General features: G+C 37.3%; 5 protein-coding genes and 1 long non-coding RNA gene across 6 annotated transcripts; 1 reads left to right on the top strand and 5 right to left on the bottom strand.

The window, feature by feature from the left end:
- Nucleotides 1-48: 48 nt before the first annotated feature.
- LOC121235317 lies at nt 49-1260 on the bottom strand. The gene has a single exon (XM_041131656.1). The coding sequence runs from the start codon at nt 1258-1260 to the stop codon at nt 241-243; it is 1020 nt and encodes a 339-aa protein (XP_040987590.1). The 3' UTR covers nt 49-240.
- Nucleotides 1261-1875: 615 nt separating this feature from the next.
- On the bottom strand, nt 1876-4898 carry LOC121234968 (transcription factor ILR3-like). Its single transcript, XM_041131135.1, has 5 exons — nt 4487-4898; nt 3120-3182; nt 2664-2741; nt 2419-2581; nt 1876-2295 (listed from the first exon to the last, which is right to left on the bottom strand). Exons 1-5 carry the CDS (start codon nt 4624-4626, stop codon nt 2029-2031), a joined length of 711 nt encoding a protein of 236 aa, XP_040987069.1. The 5' UTR covers nt 4627-4898; the 3' UTR covers nt 1876-2028.
- Nucleotides 4899-5576: 678 nt separating this feature from the next.
- LOC121235832 (photosynthetic NDH subunit of lumenal location 3, chloroplastic) lies at nt 5577-6522 on the top strand. Its single transcript, XM_041132253.1, has 3 exons — nt 5577-5911; nt 6016-6302; nt 6393-6522. The coding sequence occupies exons 1-3, from the start codon at nt 5632-5634 to the stop codon at nt 6489-6491; spliced, it is 666 nt and encodes a 221-aa protein (XP_040988187.1). The 5' UTR covers nt 5577-5631; the 3' UTR covers nt 6492-6522.
- Nucleotides 6523-7022: 500 nt separating this feature from the next.
- LOC121235831 (kinesin-like protein KIN-14N) lies at nt 7023-13628 on the bottom strand. The gene is given in 17 exon segments (XM_041132252.1): nt 7023-7381; nt 8031-8135; nt 8229-8333; nt 8504-8585; nt 8957-9162; nt 9252-9413; nt 9841-9950; nt 10073-10211; nt 10282-10428; nt 10576-10650; nt 10758-10967; nt 12428-12610; nt 12713-12832; nt 12923-13032; nt 13116-13260; nt 13438-13604; nt 13607-13628. Coding segments are annotated over 17 exon segments (2268 nt in total). The 3' UTR covers nt 7023-7201.
- Nucleotides 13629-21682: 8054 nt separating this feature from the next.
- On the bottom strand, nt 21683-22752 carry LOC121236065. The gene is made up of 2 exons (XR_005934648.1): nt 22047-22752; nt 21683-22010 (listed from the first exon to the last, which is right to left on the bottom strand). It is a non-coding gene; the product is annotated as an uncharacterized LOC121236065 (long non-coding RNA).
- A 1009-nt stretch (nt 22753-23761) lies between these two features.
- Nucleotides 23762-24948, bottom strand: LOC121236064 (21.7 kDa class VI heat shock protein-like). Its single transcript, XM_041132558.1, has 2 exons — nt 24482-24948; nt 23762-24102 (listed from the first exon to the last, which is right to left on the bottom strand). The coding sequence occupies exons 1-2, from the start codon at nt 24783-24785 to the stop codon at nt 23816-23818; spliced, it is 591 nt and encodes a 196-aa protein (XP_040988492.1). The 5' UTR covers nt 24786-24948; the 3' UTR covers nt 23762-23815.

The following is a 24948-nucleotide window of genomic DNA, read 5'->3' as shown; positions in this document are numbered from 1 at the left end:
TTCACTGAAGTGATTTGTTCACATCTATGATGAGGTTCTACACACAGATTACCAGAAATACAATCTCATAATTTTGTATTAAATAAGCCCCGTCTTTTTCATACACCGAGCAGGGATTTTTATATCACAGACTTGACATATCTAATGTCAGTAAAGATTACAACCGGTTTCTTTCAGGCATTTCAACGGAAAGCTTGCCTCTAGATAATCAAAATCGAGATCAAAATCAGATCAGTTGCTTTAACTTGCTTTTTTCCCAGTTACATTTGACACCAAATCCTTTAAGAACTTTGCAGATTTCGTGATGGGCGAATTGATTGCCATTAAATTGTACAGAACATTCTCAACTTCGGTGATCGATGGCCGTGTCTTGAACCTCGAGATCACTTTCAGTTCCCCAGTTTCTTCTTCAACAAGAACCGTCCATCTCTCACCACTCACAACCCCATCCCTCACGCACTTGAAAACCACTCCCTTCCTCCTACTCAAAAGCCCTCTAACCTCCAACCCCATGAATGAATATATCACTTCGAATGACCCCACGAAGCCACCCAGCTCACCAAAATTGCTTTCCTCCTCAAACACCCATTTGGGGTTGAAAATCACCACCGGCTTAGGATACGAACTGTCAGTAACGGCTTTTATAACTTCCAACTGTGAAGCCTCTGGCACCAAAAAAACTGCCACATCGGCAGAACTCAAGATTCTGGTATCACCATTTTCGGTCTTCAATGAAGAAATGTCCGTATGTTCAATTTGGCTGGAAGACTGAATTCCGAAGGCTTCCATTGCACCTTCTCTTAAGGTAACGTTAGGCCATAGGAGTAGCAACTTAACAGGAGAGCCTTTTCTTTTAATGGGCAAGTCCTGAAAGACATCGAGAGCGAGTTGCGAAAGCGATGCGGGCGAGTCGTCAATGACCGGAATTTCGAGTCGGAACCTGGGTTGCTTTATCTTCTTGAATTTACCGACGAGTTTGGGGTTGTTGAGGGGCTTTTCTAAGGTGGATGAGAGGCAGGTTTTGGCCTGGAGGATGGCTTCTTCTTTTGAAGTGGGTGGGGTGGAAGAGGACAGGGACGAGCGGACGGATATGGGTTTACGGGGCAGAATTGGAGAAAAGGAGACATGGATACGGGAATGAGAAAGTTGATGTGAATGAAATGGGAGAAACGGAAAGTGGGCTTTGGAGTGAGGAAATGGGATTGATGGCTTCGCAGTTTCAATGGTTCGTAGATGAATCTTGAGAAGATTGGAAGCCATTTTGAGCTTTGAAGTAGCAAATAAAAAGGCAGTAGTTTGCTCGAAAAAGAAAGGGGCACTCAAAAACCAAAACAAAAAAACGATGTAGATAAGGTTTCTAATCCCAAATTCCAACCACAGGCTACAAACCAGCCTCTCGAGTCTCAAGAGTTGTAGCATAGAAACCGCTGTCACCGATATTTATCCTCGAATGATTAATGATTATTGCTGCAGCATTTGTCCCAAACCAAATACGGCACAGAGGCATGATTAACATGCGTGTCGCCGTGTACATGACAGTACATCCGTTTACCAAGTTTGATTATCCTGATAAAAATCGTTTCAGCCGTTGTTTCCAAAAAAAATTTCTCATGGATGGGAAGTACGAAACATATACCATCTTAACATATGAGGAGTCTTGTACTCACTGGATTAATGTTTGCTCCTTTCTACAGTTCACAAAAAGGTCAAAAAAGACTGTTTCGCTCATACGGTGTAGCCAAATTCCACTTCAACTTGCAGTGCCAACAGGAGAACCCAAAAGGCACGATGCCTCCATCAAAGCAGACTGCAGTCAAAACAGAAACAAGTATTGCCAGACAAACTTATTAACACTTACATGCAAATACCGGCATCAATTCATAAATGTTCCTTCGATAGAAAATAAAGTTTCCCATAAAATCCAGTTACAGCTTATGAGAATTGAGCAAAAACTACTACAGGCAATAGGAATGACAAATCGAATACACTTGTTTGGGCATTGAGTCCAAATCATCATGGACTACCAACCTAAGCAACCGGTGGTCGGAGTACATGATCCTGTGAGGTATCCACTGCAGCAGGTGGCATGAATTGCCACATTGCGACTCCTGGGTAACTAATGAAAGGCACCAACTTGCTGCCAGGGGCCTGGCCCTGAGCAGCAAATGCAGCAGGCATTGGAGGAGGAGCTGGCAAGTAACCAGGTTGCGCATTCATGCCTTTCAGTTGCTGCTCCAACTTCTCTTTCTCTGCCTTCAGCCTCTGCTTCTCATCGCGAAGCTCATTTTTCTCAGCCTACACAAGGTACAGAATGGAACTTGCCTCAGAAAACGATCCTGTTTCCTCTTTAGGACATACTGGCATTTTTGAGGAGGCAAAAGCATAGTGTGAATGGAACAAAAATGAAAATAGCTTCACCTTCAACTCTTTAATCTTCTCCTGGAGACTTGAATTTGTGTCCTTCAACTTCTGGGCTTCACCCCGTAACTGAGTCACCATTCGGACAGCGTCAATTAAAATAGCAGCCTTGTCCGTTTTTGGAGGCCTCCCGGGCTCCATAATGGAGCCCAATTCCACAAACCTAATCATCACAAACACAAAAACATGCATGAGGGGGGGAAGAAGAAAGAAGAAAAATAATAAGAAGAAGAACAAGAGAATACTTGTCATTCAGTCTATCCCTCCTCAACTTCTCCCGAGAAGCTTTGGAACTAGATGCACAGCACAATTCAGATCTGCCCCTGCAGAAGATACAGAGAGACAGATAATGAAGATCCAATAACAAACTCATTGATCCATGTATCATACTTCTAACAAATCGACCCATTGTCTAACAAGCACAGTTGTGATAATCAATAGCCTCAATTTGAGATTCCATCTAATTACTTGGATTCTGGCCTATGTATGCGTCTATAGTTAAAATTTCACCCAGAAAATCTACTCAGCAAAATCATATGCTCAAAATCTTCTGAAGGCCCACAGATATTGGGGAAAAACATTCATGTAGCCCTTCCCATAAACTGGTGAACACAGTTTTAAGTAGCACACGATTTTGTTCATCATATTTATAAAAAAAATAAAAAAAAATAAAAAGAGAAAAGAGGGAGTTGTATGTGTACCTTTTCTTTGGGCCACAGTCCTTGATGCCATCTGAATCCCCCAATGAGCCATCAATCTCCACACTAGACACAGCTCATTTCATCAAACAAGAACAAAAGGACATCAGTAACCACATAGATGCAAATTAAAAAACTTAATAAAACAATACATCCTCACATCGCAAGTGAAAACAAAATGACGGTTAATCATTATTCAACTTTAACATGACTTTTCATATGATTAAAAGAAATTGCTTTATACCAATCTTCACATGCATCAAAAACCTTTCCCATTAACATGATAAATAATATTGTGATAAGTTGAATGTCAATGAAGCCCCTAAGATATTCTAAATGCAATCATGTCAACATTTAATCCTGGACTCCCAGTCCAGAGCTCGTGACTGCTCTACATTGCATTAGTATGGAGATATAACAGGCCAGAATGGCTTATACCAGTATAGTTCTATGTCTGCAAAGAATCAGGTAGTCGTTTTGATACCAAATAGCATCTAACTTGCTTACTGAACACCCCAAAAATAATATTAGAAAAATAGAAAAAATTGTCAATCTGCAAAATAAAAATGGTTGCGTGAACACCAATGAGCTACTGTATCGAATCCACCCCCCCCCCCCCCCCCCCCCTTTCTCAATAATTACGAAAGAGTGAAAGGCTGTTTCCACTCCCTATTGCAATTCACACAGTTCCATCTTTGGTATAGACGCAAAACCTCTGTCCCAACATCATATATTGGTCTAAAGTTTTTTTTACCCCATCACTTAATCCATAGATATATCTCTCAACTTAAGGTACAGAAAAGAAAGTAGAGTTCGATAAAGCAAATTTAGCAACGTCTAACTACCCACACATAAAAAGATTTCCCAAAAAGAAAAAATAAAACGTAAAACGTGTCAGCCAACATGGACCTTGTCCCAAAAACTACCTACAACTCCAATCAATAATGCGTTAAAAAGAAATGCTCAGGCATACGTATAACTAAAACAATCATTTCATCCTGCAGATTGTACAAAGGCAGACTCAGGCTCTAGTAAACATCATAAGCCAAAAGTATCAAAAGACTACTTTTCCTATATAATCATCAAATTCTCAATCATCTCAAATACACGAAATCAAAACTAAACAATACGGAAACTATAACACAAATAGTTAAAAATTACCAATTGCCTTCTCATCCATCAACTTTGAACCAAAATTTCCATCCCAATAACCAAATCGTAAGCAGCAGATTAAACACAATACAAATCCAGCAAACAAAACCCAACGAAGGAGATTTCTCATTTTTATTTTTTAAAAGCCCTAAATTGCTCAATGAAACAAAGTAAAAAAACCCTAATTGCTAGAGGTAGTCTGTAGAGAAGTTTAGTACCTGACGTTAGGAGAACCATTCAGGGCCTGTGCGGGCCAGGAGAATCCCGGGTTGGAAGCAGAGAAATTCCCATCAGGGACAGGGATATCGTCGATCAAGTCATAATCGTAGAGCCAGTTGGTATTTTCAGGGGAGACCATTTCGGTTAGGGGTTGAGTTTGCCGGAAAATTCAGGTTTCCCGGCGGAGAATCCGTTATACAGAGAAACGAACAGACACGGATGGGTGAGGGAGGGTTTGGTGAGAGAAAAAAGAGGGAGGGTAGGTTTTTTTTCTCGGGAAAAGAGAATCTGAGTGAGGTCAGGGCGTGGGGAAAGGAGTTTCGGCCTTGGCCTTTGGGGGTTTGGATTGGTGGCTGGTGCTGGTGGTGCCTCGTGTTGTGAACTGTGGTGCGGTGTTGGGACTCGTCACCCATCCTCCCAGTAAACGGCTTTTCTCGGGTTTGGGCTTCGAGCCCTCTTAAGTTCTTAACAGCACATCAGCCTCAGCCTTCTTCTCCTAAGCCCACTCGCACCCAAGAGGAAAATAAATTATTATTATCATAAATTAATATTAAATATAATTATAAATTATGTAAATACTACGTATTTCTTTTTAAAAATAGGAAAATTTATTATTAAAAAATTAATTTTTTCATATAATGCGTTGCGCTTGTACAATCAATAATTATATCTAACGTTACTCAATTACATAATAAATAAGATTTTGATAATTTTTTCAAATATATTTTATATAAATTATAAACAGAAAAATACAAAACTAGAAGCACCATCGAAATCTTTAATCTGTGTCTTACTAAAAAATTATATTCTCAAGTCAGTATATGAGATATACAGAATAAAGTGTTTACATAATATAGTTTAATTTAAAATTTAAATTTAATTTTATAAATTAAATATTATCATTTAAAAAATATGAATTATGTGACCTACCACCACTTAAAAATAAAATAATTCTATATTTACGTACTAAAAGGATGAGGTCTCTACTTTTGCTGGAAAAACAAAAAATAAATCTCTTTTGGCAAATTGACCACAGTGTCCTCAATAAGGATATCCTTCACCGGTGGTCAGTAGTGGCCGGTACTTTGCCAAACGGATTTAACGGAAAAAAGAAGTCTCATTGTATCACTTTAGTTCCTCCAAAATGGCTCGCATGGTAGACATAAATGGAATCTCCAAAACTCTCCTAGTCCTTCCAAAGTTTCCCAACGTCAAATGGACCTCAAACAGAGTGAAAATAATTGGATTTCTCGGCAAGAAAAGCGAGGATCTTGGAACACACCCATTACAAACTACAAGAAGATTAGCAATAAGCCTTGCGTCCATAGCTCTTATCGGAAATTCAGCCAATGGGATGATATCTCTAGCCGACGACAATGGCTTCTGGATCGACGGTCCTTTACCTGTGCCGCCTGTCTACAACGGTACGTAAGCTTTCAGTTCATAAAACTCTGCAGTTTGCTCGGTCTTCTTGCTTCGGTAGAAAGGGCTCCTTTTCTTGTTTCCTAACTGTTTCTTTTGCTAATAGAGATTGCAAATGAGAAAACGGGTACTCGTTCATTTCTGAAGAAAGGAATCTATATGGCTAATATTGGAATCAAAGGTAGTGCCTATCGGCTGAGAAAATATGCATTTGATCTCTTAGCAATGGCGGATTTGGTCGGACAAGATACTTTAAACTATGTCAGGAGGTATCTACGACTCAAGTCCACGTTCATGTACTACGATTTCGATAAAGTGATCTCAGCTGCACCAGTGAATGAAAAGCAACCTCTGTTGGATCTAGCTAACAGATTGTTCGACAGCTTCGAAAAGGTAAATCGGTTCACATAAAAGTTCAAAACTTCCCATATCTATTCTTCAAACCAGAGCTGTTTAAAGAACTGTAAAATCATGTGTTGACAGCTTGAAGATGCTGCCAAGAAGAAGAATCTGCCTCAGACAGAATCATATTATCGGGACACAACCGTTATACTCCAAGAGGTCATGGAGCGAATGGCATAATCTGTTAATCAGTTGGCCTGATTTACACATGATCAGTGTACTCAATTTTTGCAGTGCTAAAACACATTGGATTGCAGGATGCTGTCCCCTTAATTTTTAACAAGGATATTTAATCAGTTAACTTCCCATAAATAAATGGCCCTTTTTTGTTTTCTGAATGAATACAGCATGTTTCAAAGCTCTGGTTTCGGTTTCATGGTCCATTTCTCGATTTGTTCTTCTGATCCTTGCACAGGGGCCATAGGAATCTATCCTTGCTCAGCGGCCATAGTAATCTTCCTTGTATGGTTCCAATTTTATCAGATGTCCTGTAGGGACATTTTGGTTTCATGGTCAGTTTCACTTTAAAACAAAAAAGAAACGAGTGCATTGCGTCTCAGGGAATAGATCTGGCATCTAGTACAGGTAGTCAGTCGAGGAGGAAATCCTATAGCTGTACTGAAGGGAGTAATTGAGCTTCTGGGTCTAGATCGCTCGATCGGGCTATTGCTTGGCCAATGAAAGGAGGGAATATCAGCAAAAACCAGTCTCAGCATAATTAGAAATCATAAATTTATACTCTTAAATTAATACAAACTCAATATTTTCTTATCTATACAAATAAACCCTACATCAGGATTATGCATCTCTTTGATACTTTTATCATTGATACAGAAAACTTAGGTGCCTAGAATAGAAAAAGAATCATTAATCTATAAAAAAAAAAAAAATCAGCCATAGCTTAAGCGTGAATCTGAAGGCCGCATGTTGGTTTGACGTCGAGGAGTCCCAATCTCACAAGCATTTACCCGGGCTGCAAAACGAAGTGAGCAAAGTGACTCACCCGCTGAGGAGGGATCCGGAGAGATGTTTACAAACATCAATGTCTTTGAGTCCCCACCTAAACAAGGCTGGGTTCAGCAGTGATTAAACAGGATTAGAAAATCTACGTTGATCATATCCAACCAATACCAAGAAAACAGTATTTTAGCAACATAGTCTGTTTCTTTGCCTTAAAACAAAGGTTGAGATTCCTCTTTCAAAATGGTAACATATTCGTTGCCAATCTTTCCAACAAAGAGTCTCTTGAAAGAGAAACAATAAAAAGTCAAATTCATCAGATTGCTCTTTGTCCTGAACACATAAAAGTAGCATAGCAATGATATCATTCTAATACAAGTATACTTCTGGTCCATGGAATGGCTAAATTGGGCAACTAATTAGATCCCAACTTTCATCCCAACCACCTGGACTTGACTTACAAAATCCAACTAGCGATTCTCCATTTAGTGACCAATTGTGATGATAATTCACACATATGTTGCCATGACTAGAAAGAAGTGAAGTCAATAAAGCACAAAATGTTGTTCATAAAAAAGACAACACTAAACTGCAAAAGCATTTTTTTGTTTTTCTTCCTCACATTTTCAAGGATAATCCTTGAATTTCTTCTATCATATGAAGAGAGACACTCCAAGTCATCCATAGTGAAACTAAGGTATTGAAGAGTACCTCAATAATTGAAACTAGATTGACTTCATTATTCTTTAAATAAATTACCTGAAGAAGATATGTAAGCTTCGAGTTCCTAAAGGGTATGTGGTCCTCCTTCTTTGCCAATGCAAATATAACATCACTTAGGGATGATAAACTTTTATTGATTGCCTGTTCCAGATGCATAAAAGAAACAATTGATTCATTGAAACTACATGATCAAAATCTAAAAGAAACAACAATCAGAATAGTTTGCATTAATACTTGAGTTTCTTTCAATCGGTCTCCTGTTGATCCACTCTTAGAAAGACGCTCACTCCCAGCAAGATCAATAAGATTCAAGACTCCTTGTACTTGTTGTTCAGTGCTCTAGTACATTGAGTGGAAGTTAATAAAAATAAGTTTCAATAAAGACAATATCTGAGAAACAGAAGAGAGACATATGAGATATACTAGTGGATTTTGCTTCTTCTTCTTCTCTTCTTTTCGTGAGCAATACATACTAGTGGAGGTTACACGAAGCAGGTAAATGTCTGTACCTCATTAACACCGAATATTCTGAGGGTGAAAACAAAATGACTTCTCGATGATTGCTCATTCATCTGGGTCTTGCCTACCGACCTAAAAGGATACAAGTAAAATATTTATGACAACAAACCCTTTAATTGAAGTATAGGGAACTTTGGGACAAAAATTAGTGAAAGAAGAACACAATATCAAAATATTGCATTGTAGTTTTCATGTATCGTTTAAACAACATTTACTATATGAAATTGGATCACATCTAACAAATGTTTATACCACTAAGGGAATTCAAATGCTAAACATATTATGGATCCATACAAATATACAAAATGGAACAAAACTCAGAACCTTACAATTAGATTGAATAGCCATCCCTTATAAAACTATAAAACAAAATATAATTTCTGAAGCAGAAACAAATTTCACAATTGAAAATCAAGCTTAGAATGCATGTTATGAATGGTTACCTGCTCTGTGCAGCATGATCTAGAAGGAATGAAACCTCTTTCGCACTTCGGACATCCACAATTGTAAGATCAGAGACATGCGTGTTTCCATTTGCATCATGTTTAATTGCATATTGCTTTGCAGAAACAGCATTTTCTGTTGAAGACGATCGATTTGTTGATAACAAATCACGAATCGTCTCATTATATATTTCCAACATTGATACCTACATGTATTTCTGAAAGTCAAATTTTCAATAATAACGCATAAGAATACATTCAGTTATTCTGCAAGTGAAAAACTATTCTTACTCACCTGCATTTCATATTTCCAACCTTGAGGTTGAAGAGATTGCCTAGTTTGAAATATTTGTTCTAGTGAACGGGGTATCAGACCTTTTTGCTCAAGATGTCCTGGCCTACCCATCATAGTATAAGTTTTGCCAGAACCTGTTTGACCATAGGCAAAAATGCAAACCTGAAACACAAAAGCACCAACTATTTCTTAAGGCAAATATGGTGAAAATTATATCTAGTGTACATTATACTAGCAAAGTAGACTGGAATTCAAAGAGATGCATGTTTAAAAAAATTCTAACTACTAATCACTGACTAATAAAGTTCCAATTTTAAGACTCGCTTTTGAATTTTATGAGTAAAGTTCTGTAAGTGTAATAGAATTGGTGGGATGTTGAAGTATTTTTAGTGACCTTGTTGCTTGTTATCTCCCAAAATTCTAATCAGACACAAACAACACATTATTGAGAACCACAATGCTTTTCCACAGTTGATTATCCAACTTAAAGTTTAAATTATTACGACTGATTCAATTTAAGATGCTATTCTTTATATAAGTACACAAATTTTGACTTCAACATTAAACTAGATGGAGCTTCATAAATCACCTTATAACCATCGAGAGCACTTTGTACGAGCTGGGAGATTTCAACAAAAATATCATCTTGTCTTGTATCAGGCATAAAAACTTTGTCAAATGTGAAGGAATGCTTTTGCCCTGATTACAATATATACTTACATGAGTTCTTAATTTTCAAGACCTGATTTGAATATTTCAAGTAATCAATATTATGCGGAGAAAAAACAAATAGTCCAATATTTCTCCTCCAAAGAATGTACCGTTTTGCACCACATCAATTCCCCGTCCAAGAGCTTCTACTGATGTGGGATAAGAGAGAACCTTTCCTTCTGTGGTAATACCATCATCAGGCAAAATAGGCCGCACTCTGCAGAATACTCGAATGTTCCCTTTTAGTTCCTAAACACAAGTAGTTTAGTAAGACATAGATATTCCTGCTAATATAAAGATTGTCGCAAAAGAACATTACCAATATAGTATTATGTAATTTTTTACGTAGCATCTCTCCTTCCACAAGTTTGAATTCTGCATCTGCCAGGCGATTTTGTAATTCATTTATGAGTTTCTTTTGCCCTTCAAATTCAGTTCTTGTCTCAACTGCAGATGAATCAGAAACCTAGAAAGAGAGAAAATTTGGTCATAGTTATAAATCTACCAACAAGATCAAATGGTCATGCCTTAATTCCAATAACCATATGGCACATATTTCTAACACAATAAAATTCCCATGACAACATATGTTTGCTTGACTTTATATCATTACCTGCAATTTCTCCTCTGCAGTAGATAGCTGGTTCTTCAGTACCACTATTTGGTTATTTTGTGATGAACACGTCATCTGTAAAAGGAACCCTACGTCTCACAACCTTTTCTTTTTAAGAGTAAAGCCCTAAGATATTAATAAAACAATAAAACGAATGATGTTACTGAAACAGGAAGATCAACCTCTAATTGATTCACGTTTGTTGTCAGGATGTCCAACTCGGCACTATATTTTTCTGTAGACTCTTTATATTTCGTGGCATCAGTTGTTAAAATCTGCACTTGTGACAGCAAGCAATCACGATCATCTCTCACTTGGTGTAGCTCCACCCTAAGAAAAGCAACCTCATCCACCAAAGCATCCTTTTGCTTTATAGCCTCATCTTGAGAAGCCTATAAACATCAAATTCCTTTTCATAATAAAATTATAAAAGCAACCATAAAAATAACAATAGAAGTAAAAAGGAATGAGAAATTTCACTCTTCAACCTAAAATTATTAAGGTGACTTGCTCATTTACTTTTCCTACACATTCCAAAGTAAACCTTTACATATCAAAAACAATCTACCATATTTTCTATGCAAAAGTTCCTCCACATATATATTTTTTTCGATAAGTAAAAAGTTCCTCCACATATTTATTATATTTACAACAACCTCAATCAGAACATAACACAGATAACTTCCAAATATTTTCAAAATTTTTCCTAAAACAAGCTTTCATAAAACCACTAATATTGTCAGTATATTTGTGATCTTGATGAGCATTGTGGGTCTACATCCTAGCAGCTTGAACTATTGTGACCTTTTTTATATACATAAAAGTAAAGATACCAAATTTCACTAAAAATAGATAGGGTGCAACCTAAGTACACACGGAGTATACAAAGGAAAACACCTAACTAAAGCAAAGAAGGAGAAATCAAGTAAAAAATAACTACAAAAGAAGAAAAGTGAAAATTGTTGTGAGCATTCTTTCGCAAATGCGCATAGAGTTTTTTAACTCTAATAGCATCCTTTGCAATCTTCTAAGTTGTGAGTGTCACATTCCTTCCAAATACTCCGCATTAAGTACAAATGACTCATCCTCCATGCCTCTACGGGGAAGTTGCATTCCATTTACCTCTCTGAGCATCCAATAACCCCACCGTCCTTTGAGGCATCACCTACTCAATCTCAAGAAGCCAGAATATTGAGACCCACAAGGCCCTAGCCACCTTACAATGAGACAACAAATGATCAAGAGTTTCTCTCCTCTTCTTGCACATATAACACTAGCCCATCACCATTTATGCCTCCTAATGTTGTCGTTCATATGTAGTTAAGATCTTCCATAATGTTATCGTCCATACACAGAATGACACTCTTACGGGAGACTTATTCTGTCATATAAATTTATAATTTTCCAAGGAAAGGAAGGTCTAGCTGCAGGGTGTAACATTTGATAAAAAGATTTGACTTCATACTTTTTTCTTCTTTAATGATTCGTCCCGTTTTATAATCCCAATGTTTTCTAAACCTAAGTGGAATAAAGTAGGTTGAGAAGCGTAGAGACCAATTCCACTTCCCAATCTTGCACTAGTCTGATAAAGGGATACTTAGGATAGGAGCCTAATTTTCTATGAGGTTTCTAAAAAATTTCAACACACGCAATCTATCAGTAGTGTTAAGTTGGTTCTTTCACAAAAGAATGCTCCATTTCCTTGGTTAAACAATTGTCACACCAAGTTCTTTGGCAATCTCATGACTTACCAGCCATGTACTCTTACATAAGATAAGTCATTGTTCATCAAACGAAAAGAAGATATATGCCTTATGCAATGGATAATTGTCCGCAGGAAAAAGAATCTCACTCTGGACAAAGTAAGTTGACCCCTTAACATGCTGAGGTTTTCAACTATAGTAGCCTTGTCTTTCTCTACACGCTTAAGCTCATCCTCAACTGTAGAAAGGTCCGTGTGCAGTTTACCATTGTACTGCTGTAAGCTTGTGTTGTAATCCTGTAAGCGCCTGTACATATCATTAAGCGATGATATCTGCATAATTCAGCAAACCCAAACGCAAACATTTATAACAGTACTTCAATAAACATAACTAAAAGGGGAAGGACAAGGTCAGAAAAACATTTTCTGTTTTACCTTCTGATTAGCACTTAAAAGCTCTCGTTGAGCTCTGGCAAGCTCTTCCGAAAGAGAAGCTTGTGTCCTCTCAAAATTAAGTCTAGCCTCTTTCTCTTTTGTAAGAGAGTCCATTGCAGCCTGATTTTGGAATTCAAAACATTTTATAGCTTATAAACAACACTCATTCAAACAAGAACTTCATGACTATGGCATTTCGGCTGTACTTACCAGCTTATCCAATTCTTCCTTCATAAATTTATCTTGTAAAGAAGCGTAACTCTTTCTAAGCTCCAAGATAATTGAATTCAGTTCTTCTTCCTTGTTTTTCGTCAGTACCTCTAAAATCAAACAAATCCATCTATTTACGTCATTAAGAAAATTAAAATAGAACTCAATGAAACAAAAGAAAACAATCGTATACCCATTTCATCACATTTTTGCTTGGCTGACTCCAACGCGTTCAGCAGCTTCTCTTGCTCAAATATGTAGTGTCCTTCAAGCTCTTGGAACCATTTGATGCATAATTTGAGCCTCTTAATGTACTCCACCATGTTATCACATCTTTCCTAGAAATCCAACAATTCAAAAAGAAATAAATTTGATGCAACAAGGTTCAAAATCCAATAAAAGAACAGCAGTTAAAGGGGGGATAAAGATATATATATATAGAGAGAGAGAGAGAGAGAGAGAGAGAGGAAACATTTTTTTAACACGACAACCTCAATTCTAAAATCCCCCCTAACCTTAAGATTGAATCTATCCTTCCTTTTTGGTTTCTCATTCAACAGTGCTTCAACTTCCTCTCTGGTCAACTCAATCCCTCCACACTCTGAACCTGCATTGCTAGCCGGAGCACTGTTCGGGCCGAGATCTTTCCCTCCATTGACGACCGAAAACGCTTGCCTGCTCCTCCATAGTTTGTCGTCCCAACCATTTTCTCATCACCAACGCAACTCTTCTGAAAAACCCACAAGAAATTCCACCAAATAGAAAATCTAAGAATGAAAGTCTAACCCAAAAGAGAGAAACAAAAGCAACCCATTAATGAAAAATTCGAGAAGCTTGAACCAGGTTTTGGAATTATGACTATAAGATATGAAAGAGTAAATCAAAACTTACATTTGAAGGAGGCTTTGTGGTTGTGAGGTTGTTGTTGGGAAATGGAGGCTCGTTTTGGTTCTTGTTGGCCATTTTTAAGCATAAAACAGAGCGAGGTTCAGAGTGGGACCATGGATTGCAATGAAAGCTAACAGTGTATCAGAGCCGTTGCTTGAACGAGCAGGAAAATGGGTGATCAAGAAAGGAACTAAACTAATGGTTAATAATATTCTAATACCAAAATCAATACGTAAGAAACTATTAAATAATGAAAAAGCTTGAATCTTTCTCAGGTTTAGATTAGGTGCTTGGTGTTGATGGTTTGATTTCCTTTCAATGACATTGGGATTTGAATATTTTGAAATGGGATCAGGCGGTAGCATGTGAGGCAGACAGATTCGTTAGAATAATGTAATTCCCAAATCGCCCTTATCTAATTCATATTTATTATTTCATACTGTTCAGTTGTTTTCATCCGGACATGATTTGCCTTCTCGTGGCATTAGCTTCTTTATCGTAAGAGATAATTAAGTCCCTTTTACCTAAATGCATGGCTAACTTTGTCCAAAACCTTTGTCAGAAATATTTGTTTGGATATTGAGATGAGATAAAATAGTTTTAGATGAGTTGAATAAAATATTGTTAGAATATTATTTTTTAATATTATTATTATTATTTTGAGATTTGAAAAAGTTGAATTATTTATTATATTTTATTTGAAAATTTAAAAAAGTTGTAATGATGAGATGAAGTGAGATAATTTCTATAATGATGAGATAAGATGAAATGATTTATGAATAGTAATGAGATTATTAGTTAAAATTAGATTAGATAAAGTGAGATGAAGTGTTTCATCTCACCTCTATATCTAAATGGGTTCTTACGAGCAAGTTAAGTGTGTCTAGAAAGAGCCAAGCCATTCATGGAGTATCCTACCACTTTGGCCATACCATATATATTAGACAAATTTTGTGTAATAGATTCATAAAAAGGTTCTCTAAAGTTCCCCACCTGCTTAGAATCAAACAATAATTTTCTCTTGCGTTGGATGGGAGTCAAGAATTTTCACCTTTACGTTCGCACTGACACCCTTCATGCCATTCTCTTGGTGAGGTAACAGACTTGTTAGAAAGTTTAAAAACATCCATCTCGGAGGGTACTAGTTGTTGGTATTTCTATTCAGTTCTTGGTGCTCAGCTGCAATCTAATGTCTTTTTCACTTATCCTTTTTGGAAACTTCTTCTTTACCCATGCTCAAATTGACTCTCTCTCTCTCTCTCTCTCTCAAAAGAGCTTATGCCAAACTTGTTGAGCTAATACTTGCACTAAAAATATAATTTCATGGATATATATATATATATATATGTATATTATGCTATATGAGTCTCCAGCTAAAGCAACAAGTACTGATCCTTCTTTACCAAAGAGAATAAAGACCGTAATCCTTTCTGTCAATCTTGATGTTCATAGCTTGCCTTTCCTGATAGCTAATCAGAAACATGAGCTGAAAGGAGATCAGAGCTGGCAATTAATCAATGTTGGTGCATGCAAGCTGTGACTCTATTTCACTGATCTGCACATTACGATTGCATGTGTAATATATATATATGACAATATTCAAAGGGTCTACGTACGTACGTATGGACTTTTACTGCAACTTGGTCGCATTCAATAAAATTGTATAAATTGTAAGTGATAGAAATTAATTAAAATGCATGGCATTTGGCTCTAGTACTGCTCCAACTGATCGACTTGCTGCCTCCACAAGCAACGTAAGTGCGCGCTTATTTATGACTTATCGTAACGACGATGAAAGTTTGCGTCTTTTATATATATATATATATATATATATATATATATATAGAAATGTCATGCATCAGCTATTATTTACACTCTCACTCCACATTTATAGTTTTTTTATAAGATGTATGGATATTTTTCATAAAGTGTGTGAGTATTTTTTATAAGGTGTAAGGTGTGGAACAGTAAACAATGACTAATAAGAAAAAAAAATTCATATATATATATATGTAAAAGCCCAACATACCCTTTTCCTTGACATCTGCGGACGCATATAAAATACTAAAAAAAAAAAAAAATGGTAAAACCTAACAACTTATAATAGATTTGATCTGAATTTAGATATATGGATGTTGAGACTGAGTCAACTAATCACCAAAAATATGTCAGCCTGCAACCACTAAAGTATTTACATTTGGAGTATGCAATTGCAAGTTATGCTATAATTTATAGAGATAATCGGCTGGTCCAATCAAATAAAAACTTCTCTAATTAAATAACTTGGTTTATCCAATCATCTTTTATATATATATATATATATATATATATATATATATATATATATATATATACACACACACACAATGCGTTATCTTTTGGCAATTTAAAAGATGTCATCGGATGGGCATAGTCAACAAGTCACTAAAAAATAATGTCAGCCTGCAACTACTAAACATTAATTTGTTTTTTCTTTTTTTAAAAAACAAATGTCATTTTTTTATATGAATTTGAATTTTAAAAAAAATCTAACAAAATAAATTTTGAAAATAAAATTATAAATAAAAATATAAGTATATGTAACATCGTTCTTTTTGTTAAGAGGATTGATAAATCATCGTGTTTGCTATTACTTTTATATTTGCAAAAGAGACAATACAAGTCGTGTCTAAAAGATTAACGCTGGTAATCCTTCTTCTTTTTTTTCTTTTTTCTTTTTTTTTTTTTCGGGTTTCGGATTGTATTAAGTTGGATTGTGTCGTAGATGAGTAAAAAATTTGCAAGTCGAGTAAAGAATTGATTGCCGTCGTAAAACTGAAGAGGCTTAATCAATTGAAATCTTCTAATTAAGCAAGTTGGCTTATTAGGATAATCTTGTAACTTATATGTTGGCAATGTAAAATGGATATTAGTCAAGCTTAGATCTGATGATTTTTGTCAAAAATTGTATGTAAAACCACATAAATAATAACATTTAGGAGGCAGGAGTGTCATTGAAGTAGTTTGGAAGTCTCTTTCTATTGTTGTGACTTTCAACTCAATGAATAAAATTAAAGGAAGAGAACAGAATTTGTAAGCGAATCTTTAATATACATAATGGGATCTTAGAACCCAAGACTATATATGCACATGGCACGTTTTCAGGTGTGGAATCTTGATGCTTTTTAGAGCCAGCGATTGACCACTGTGTTGTACTCTAGTCCTGTCCTTGCGTCTCATTTCTTTTTTAATTTAGGAGATCATAAGAGCAACAGGCATGGCCTGCACCCATACTTCAAAAAATAGTAATAATATTTTCTTTGACAATTTCTTTTTTTTTTGAAGGAGATTGACATACTCTGTTATATAGAGGAAGACCATGCTTACAATTAAATGATATATCACTTGAATGTTTCAATAAGGAAGTTTGTAAATATATTTTTCAAATCAACTAGCATGGAGTCTTTTTACCCTGTGAGAAAGAAGCGGGCGGAAGAAAAGTCAAAAAGAAAATTATATTTTGGGCTTGGAATGCTATTCTAGTGACCACTTTCAATGTCCATCCAGAACCCTCGAGAAATGGGCCAAATTCCACTCAAATTTCTCCTGAGAGTTGGGTCTCGATGAGCTCGAAGGATTCTGCCTGACCCATCTCTTGTTCGGGATCATTATCCATTACAACCAAAACTAGTAAACAAGCCCGATGGTCTTCAAAGAGTCAATCAGGATCTGATGGATGGGAAGGAAAGAAGCAAGAGGAAATTAGAGAGGAAGAAAACCCCCCTAATCCATGGCGTTATAGCGTCCTCGTTTGCTGTAACAAGCTTGGGCGTGGGTTGTGAAGGAAGACAATCTAGGGTTTGCATAGTGGCACAAGGGGAAATGGGATCGGGGAGGAAAGTTAAAAGCTTCCCAAGCGTGGAAGGACTTCACTTGAGTCAACTAGTTCAACCGTTTACTTCAGTTTACTTTCCATGTCTTTAGTCTAAGAAGGGTCGCAGGCCATCTTGTGAGTCGTAAGTCTCTTTTATTAAGTTGAGTGGGTCTTTTATGGGGTTGGGTTTGTAGTAGCTAGACCTGGGTATTTTATGTCGTTTTTTGTTATTTACTTTATTGTGTTAATGGGCTCGGCCCAGGGCCTAGTAAAGGCAAAATAGTAGTATATTGTAACAAGGAACTACCTGTAATGGCATCTAAAATCTAATATAAAAAAATCCTACTTTTTTTTTGACCTATTTTTTCTCTGGAGGCGTTCCCCTCGAAGTGAGCCATCTCTTTCATTTCTATTCTTCCATGTTCCATTGGTTGTGTTACAAAAGTGGTATCAGAGAGACACCGGTCTCTGTGTTATCTTTATAAAAAAAAATGACAGAGGGTACAAGATTAAATCAACTGCAGGATGGGCTCAATGCCCTAAAAAAGTCTACTGACTCGTAGCAACAAAAGCTGGAATCACAGTATCAAACCCTAGAAATTGAGATGTTAGCATTGAAAAGACAAAATGAGACAATAGTCCTACAACTTGCAGCTTTAACAATGGAGCTGCAGAAAAAGAACTCAGATGGTAGTAATGGTGAGTACTCAAAAGATGTGTAGAACTGTGATGTCGTTGTCTATCCGCACCAATAGTAGCAACAACACGGAATGGGTGAGGTACATGCTAAAACCGTGAGATTAGACTTTCCAGTTTTTCATGGTAAGGACCCCGCAAGTTGGGTATACAAAGTCCATCAGTTTTTCAATTTTCACAATACATTACCTCGGCACAGATTGAGGCTAGCTTCTCTCGACATGAAGGGACAAGCCTTCATTTGGTTCCAAGATCTAGAAGAACGTGGACAGATCCATGATTGAGACTCTTTTATTAAAACCTTATTGGTGAAGTTCGGTCTCAATGCATACGGTGACCCCATGGAGGTTCTTACTAGATTGAGACAAGCTAGCACTGTGGAGGAGTATAAAGCAAGGCTTGAAACATTGTCTAACGGATTAAGGTGATTGTCAGATAATTACAAACTAAGTTATTTTTTGAGTGGGTTACGAGATGAGATCAGGCTGCCTGTTAGAATGCTTAACCCAAACAACCTCACATCTGCCTATAGCTTAGCAAAAATACAGGAAGAAAACTTCAACTGATCCAAAAAAAGTTATAGAAACAATTTATCCTACTCTCCAAACATAGGAATACTAAAAAATCCAAACATAAACCTGTTTGACAAACCAAAAAACCACAACCCAAAACCATCTCTATCCATCCAGAAAATTAGCCAAATCCAAATGAAGGAGAGGAGGGACAAAAGCCTATGTATTATTATTGTGATACTAAATGGGTTCCTGGGCATAGATGTCAAAGCCCAAAGCTATATCTCCTTAAAGAGGTGACGCTGGATAATGGTGGGTAGAAGGAGCAAGGAGAAGAGTTAAGAGAGAAAAAAGAAGAAGCAATAGTTACTGAAGCAATACTACCATAACAAAACTCTAAAATTTCACTACATGCCTTAACGGGGTCTCTCAACCCCAAAACCATGAGGGTTAAGTTAAAGGAAAACTTGGAGCACTTTGAGTAACCATTTTTATATATTCAGGTTCAACTCACAATTTTTTGGATCCAGCTGTTAGTAGTAAAGCTCAACTACCCCTTAACCAAGCTAACCAAGTGAATGTAAGGGTAGCTAATGGAGAAGTGATTCCTAGTGAAGGGAGTTGTTGTGGGGTCAAGTTGAAAATTCAAGGGACAGTATTCACTATGACTTTGAGGGTCCTAGTTCTATCAGGTGGGTATGGTACTAAGAGTACAATTGCTAAGGGATTGAGAGTCCATTTTGTGGAACTTTGAAGAACTCTCAATGAGGTTTTCTTATGGACAAAAAACTGTAGAAATCAGAGGTCTTGTTGCTACTCAGTTAATTAAAGAGGGTTCAGTAAACAAATTTCATGGCCTGAAAAAAAAAAAAAAAAAAGGAATCATCCTACAAATGTTGCAAGGGGAACCAAACTGTGAGCACAAGACTGGGATTGATGTACCTTTACTCTTACAACCCCTTTTACAACAATACACGAATGTCTTTGTTGAACCCCAAAGGCTGCCCCTACAAAGGAACAATGACCACGTAATTAACCTAATTCTAAACACTAGACCCATATCCATGAGGCCTTATCGTTACCCTCACTACCAAAATGATGAGAAAGAGAGGATTGTGCAGGAACTTCTATCATCGAGAGTCATACAGCCGAGTCAAAGCCCGTACTCATCACCCATGTTATTGGTTAGAAAGGTGGATGGGACTTGGAGGCTATGTGTGGATTATAAGGGCTGAATAATGTCACCATTAAAGGCAAGTTTCCCATATCCGTGGTGGAAGAATTGATGGATAAGTTGTATGGGGCCATTATATTCTCTAAGCTGGATTTGAGATCCAGTTACCACCAAATTCTAGTAAAACCGGAAGATATACCCAAACAGCATTTAGGACTCATGAGAGACACTATGAGTTCCTAGTGATGCCGTTTGGGTTAACTAATGCTCCCTCTACATTCTAAAGCCTAATGAATGAGGTATTTCACCCTGAAGTTCATTTTAGTTTTCTTTGATGACATTTTGATTTACAGTAAAACAGTTGGGAAGCATGAAATTCATTTGCAAAAGGCCCTACAGACTTTAAGGCAGCACATGTTATATGCAAAACAGTCCAAATGTTGTTTTGTATGCAATGAAATAGCCTATTTGGGGCACCTAATCTCAGCTGGAGGAGTCCGGACAGATCCTGAATTGCGTCGGGCAATGAAGGAATGGCCACTCCCGAGTTCCTTAAAAATCTTATGGGGATTTTGGGCTTAACGGGGGTACTACCGTAGGTTTATTAGAGGTTGTGGAAGGATAACAACACCCATGTCTAGAATGTTAAAAAAAATATAGTTTTGTGTAGAGTGAGGAGGCTATGGTGGCTTTTCACCAATTGAAAGAGGCAGTAACTCACGCCTAGTGTTGGCTCTCCCAAACTTCTCAATGCCTTTGACCATTGAGTGTGATGCATCAGGACATGTTGTTGGGGCTATATTAATGCAATAGGGCAAACTCATAACATTCTACATCTAAGCCTTGAAGGGGAAGTCACTGACTTAATCCACCTACGAGATGGAATTGTATGCACTGGTTTCAGCCATTATTAAATGGAGACCATACCTTTTAGGAGCAAACCTTTGTGGTCAAAACTGACCAGCAAAGTTTAAAACATTTATTGGACCCAAAAGATTGAGACTCTTATGAAGCAAAAATGAGTCTATAAGTTGCTTGGATATGACTTTGTCGTAAATATAAAAAGGGGTCTGGGAATAGGATGGCGGATGCTCTATCAAAGAAGGAAGAGGGGGCCTAATGATGATTTCATTTCCATCTATAGAATGTGTGGATGATTTGAAAGCTACCTACACTAAGGATGAGAAATTACAAGGGGTGATCAAGATGTTCAGGAAATGAGCACTAAGTTCAAATTATACCATGAAGAATGAACTGTTGCTGTATAAGGGTAGATTGTATATCCTTAATGATGGAGAATTCAAGACCAGGGTCTTAGAGCTCATCCACAACAGCCAGTGGGGAGGACACTTAGGGTATGATAAGTCACTACAGCAAGCTAAGAAGGACTTCTACTGGCCTGGCTTAAAGGACTTGAGGGGGTTTATACGAAGTTGTGACATGTGCCAAAGAGTTAAGATAAACAACACTAAGCCAAATGGGTTGTTACAACCTTTTCCCATACCCTCGCAACCATGGACTCACATCATAGTGGACTTCATAGAGGGCTTACCCAAGTCAAGGGGGTTTAATAGTATTTAGGTGGTGGTGGATAGACTTACCAAGTTTTGCCACTTTGTTGCCTTTAAACACCCATATATTGCCAAAGACATAGCAGAACTCTTCATCAAACAGATTTTCAAATTGCATGGGCTACCTCTATCTATTGTCTTAGACATGGACAATACATTTACAAGTGGCTTTTGGCAGGAGTTATTCGCTTTATAGGGGGTACAAATGTCCCTAACCACGGCCTATCACCCTCAAATGGATGGCCAATCAAAGGCTGTGAATAAAACTCTTGAAAACTACTTAAGGTGTTTTAGTAGGGATCATCCAAGTGACTGGGTCCTATGGTTACCACTAGTAGAATGGTGGTACAACACAACTACACATCTATCTACTGGGTTCACACCATTTGAAACACTCTATGGATACCAACCTCAAAGGATTTCGAATTACATACCAGACACTGCAAGGTTGGAAGCAGTGGAGAGCAATTTGAAAACCCGTGATCAAATATCCAAGCTATTGAAAGAAAACCTACAGAAGGCACAAAATCAGATGAAGAGATATGCAGATCTAAATAGAAAGGAGCAATCATTGGAAATTGGTGATTGGGTCTTCCTAAAATTACAACCTTACAAACAAAGATCAGTGGTGCATTGCAGAAGCCTTAAACTATCCCCTAGGTTTTTCGGACCCTTCCAAGTTTTACAAAAAATAGGATAAGTGGCTTATCGTATAGATCTACCAGAAGGATCTCGGATCCATCCTACATTCCACACTTCGTAGTTAAAGAAGAGGGTGAGAGACAATGTTACCATGATGCCAATGCTGCCTCCCGTCGACGACCATGGAATCCTTCACCTTAAGCCCAAAATTGTATGGAATTGTCGAATGGTAAAGGCTAGTAACGAAGCTCGAGTAGAATTATTGGTGAAGTGGCGAGGGCATTCCGAAGAAAAAGCAACATGGGAGCCATATTCATGGCTGAAGAGTACCTTTCCCCACCTTGTGGACAATGTGTTTTAAAGGGAGGGGCAGTGTAACAAGCTTGGGTGTGGGCTGTGAAGGAAGACGATCTAGGGTTTGCACAGTGGCACGAAGGGGAAATGGGATCGGGGAGGAAAGCCAAAAGCTTGAAAGACTTCACTTGAGTCAACTAGTTCAACCATTTACTTCAGTTTACTTTCCATGTCTTTAGTCTAAGAAGGGTCGTGAGCCATCTTGTGGCCGTAAGTCTCTTTTATTAAGTTGAGTGGGTCTTGTATGGGGCTGGGCTTATAGTAGCCAGACCTGGGTATTTTGTGTCTTGTTTCATTTTTTACTTTATTGTGTTAATAGGCTATGCCCAGGGCCTAGTAAAGGCAAAACAGTAGTATATGGTAATAAGGAACTATCTCATGTAATGACATTTGGAAAGAAAAAGAAAGAAAAAAACCTACTTTTTCCTTGGCCTATTCTTCGAAGTGAGCCATCTCTTTCATTTCTATTCTTCGTTGTTCCATTGGTTGTGTTACATTTATGTAAACTTTTCTTAAATTTTATTGATACTATTGCTTCCTTTTATCTATTGAAACGAGACATACGTAGAAGAAATGACTTCTCTGATCATCTGTCACTAAATTATAAATTTTGGGCAGCCTATATTTTGCAGCTTTGGAATTAAATGTTGCATCCAGTCTGTTTTGGATGGGAAAGCTTCAAATTTTGGAACAAGCCCCTTCAGCTGACAGTAATTTCCTATATAGTTGTACGTTCCTCGAGTATTTGTAATTACTGAAGCAATGGAAAAACATTATGAAATGGATTTGGGCTTTGAACACTAGTTCAGCAGCCAGCTATATCTAGAGAAGATAAATGAATTACTTACCTCCAAAATAATAAAGATCAATGAATTGTGACGTAATTTGCTTCGAGGAGCCAATTAGCTAGCTAGCATGGCCCAAAGTCCTCCCATGTAAATTAACAATTTTCATGTCTCAAAATGAGATGTGCGTCTACTTACAACTAGGAGTTGAGTTACTTCATACAAAATATGATGTCTCTCCATCCATCTTATTAGTGTTTGCTCTCCTCATCTTCCATGCATTTTAAATTCTAATTCCCTGTCTTGATTTGAGAAATATTAAGAGGTTTGGTATATATGATCTGTGTATATATATAGGAAGAAGTTAGATCATGTTATCTAGATTGCATGAAAAGTTGTTAAAGCAGTTTGCTTTAATTTACACACCAACTTCAGAATCTTTAGCAGCTACATTTCCTTGAGGATCACCATCCAAAAGGTTCATGGGAATTCTAATTTCCAGGAGTATGTCATTATTCACGTATGCCTCTATTTTCCTCCAATCCGCATCTTCTGGTAGCTCAAGCCTCCGAACGTACCCATATTGCCACCAATTCTCACTTCTCCAGTCCTTTGCCTTGGACTGATCTCCTTGCTGCCTCCACTGCCCACTAATTTCAACAATCTTCCCTTTATCAACGAACACTTGAACATTATTCCCAACTCCTGTTTTAACACATAACTAATGTCACTGCACTTTATTACACCGTCCTTGTCAAAGCATGCAGTTTTTCTTAATTAGATTAAACATACATATGGAGTTTTGGCCTTATCCCCAACTCATGATCATCCACTAGGTACTTAACATATTATTTTCTCATTCTTTAAGCTTGGAACCAAGATTCTATGCATGTTTTCGATATTAGGGTCACCCTGTACTAGAAGATTTACTTTCGAGTTAAAGAATAATGCCTCTACTCCTTGGGTCTATATCTTGCAGTCTGACAACTTCCTAGTTGCTGTTCCCTTGGTTAATGAACATTAAGTTTGTACTTTAAATAGCAAAATCAGATGAAAATTGAACAGAAAACTTTAGGTCTCTTACCTGGAAGTTCTGCTTTTAGTATATATTCATGATCTGTCTGAAACCAATTGACAGTGCTTCGGCCAGAACTCCGGAGATTAGATAACAAGTTATCTGACTCAAACTCCCAAAGAGGGAATGCATCTGAAGGATCAAAGAACTTCCTGAACAAGAGTGGACTGAAAAGTGACCCTTCATTGAAAAACTTGTGCCCTGTCGGGTTGCCATGGAAGATGAATTTCTTAAAGACCTCTTCTCCTAAGATACACCATTTGTGTGGAGTTTGATCGCCTGTATGAACTTCGAGCTGTTTACGACTAGCCATTAAAGATTAGAAGAGTAAAGTTTGAGAATTTGACACGGAGAGAGTGTTGGGTGGTTTGTTCCCTTATAGTGCGAGCAAAGCCTTTTGAAAAAGCAGTGCACCAATTCCATGAGAATATTTAGATGGTTGTAAAGCTATTAGGAATATTTTTCTTTTCTAGAGA

This window comes from Juglans microcarpa x Juglans regia, chromosome 6D (assembly GCF_004785595.1).
Source record: "Juglans microcarpa x Juglans regia isolate MS1-56 chromosome 6D, Jm3101_v1.0, whole genome shotgun sequence".
Taxonomy (NCBI): domain Eukaryota; kingdom Viridiplantae; phylum Streptophyta; class Magnoliopsida; order Fagales; family Juglandaceae; genus Juglans; species Juglans microcarpa x Juglans regia.
Note: the sequence above shows the minus strand (reverse complement) of the source record. Positions and strands in the feature narration are given on the sequence as shown.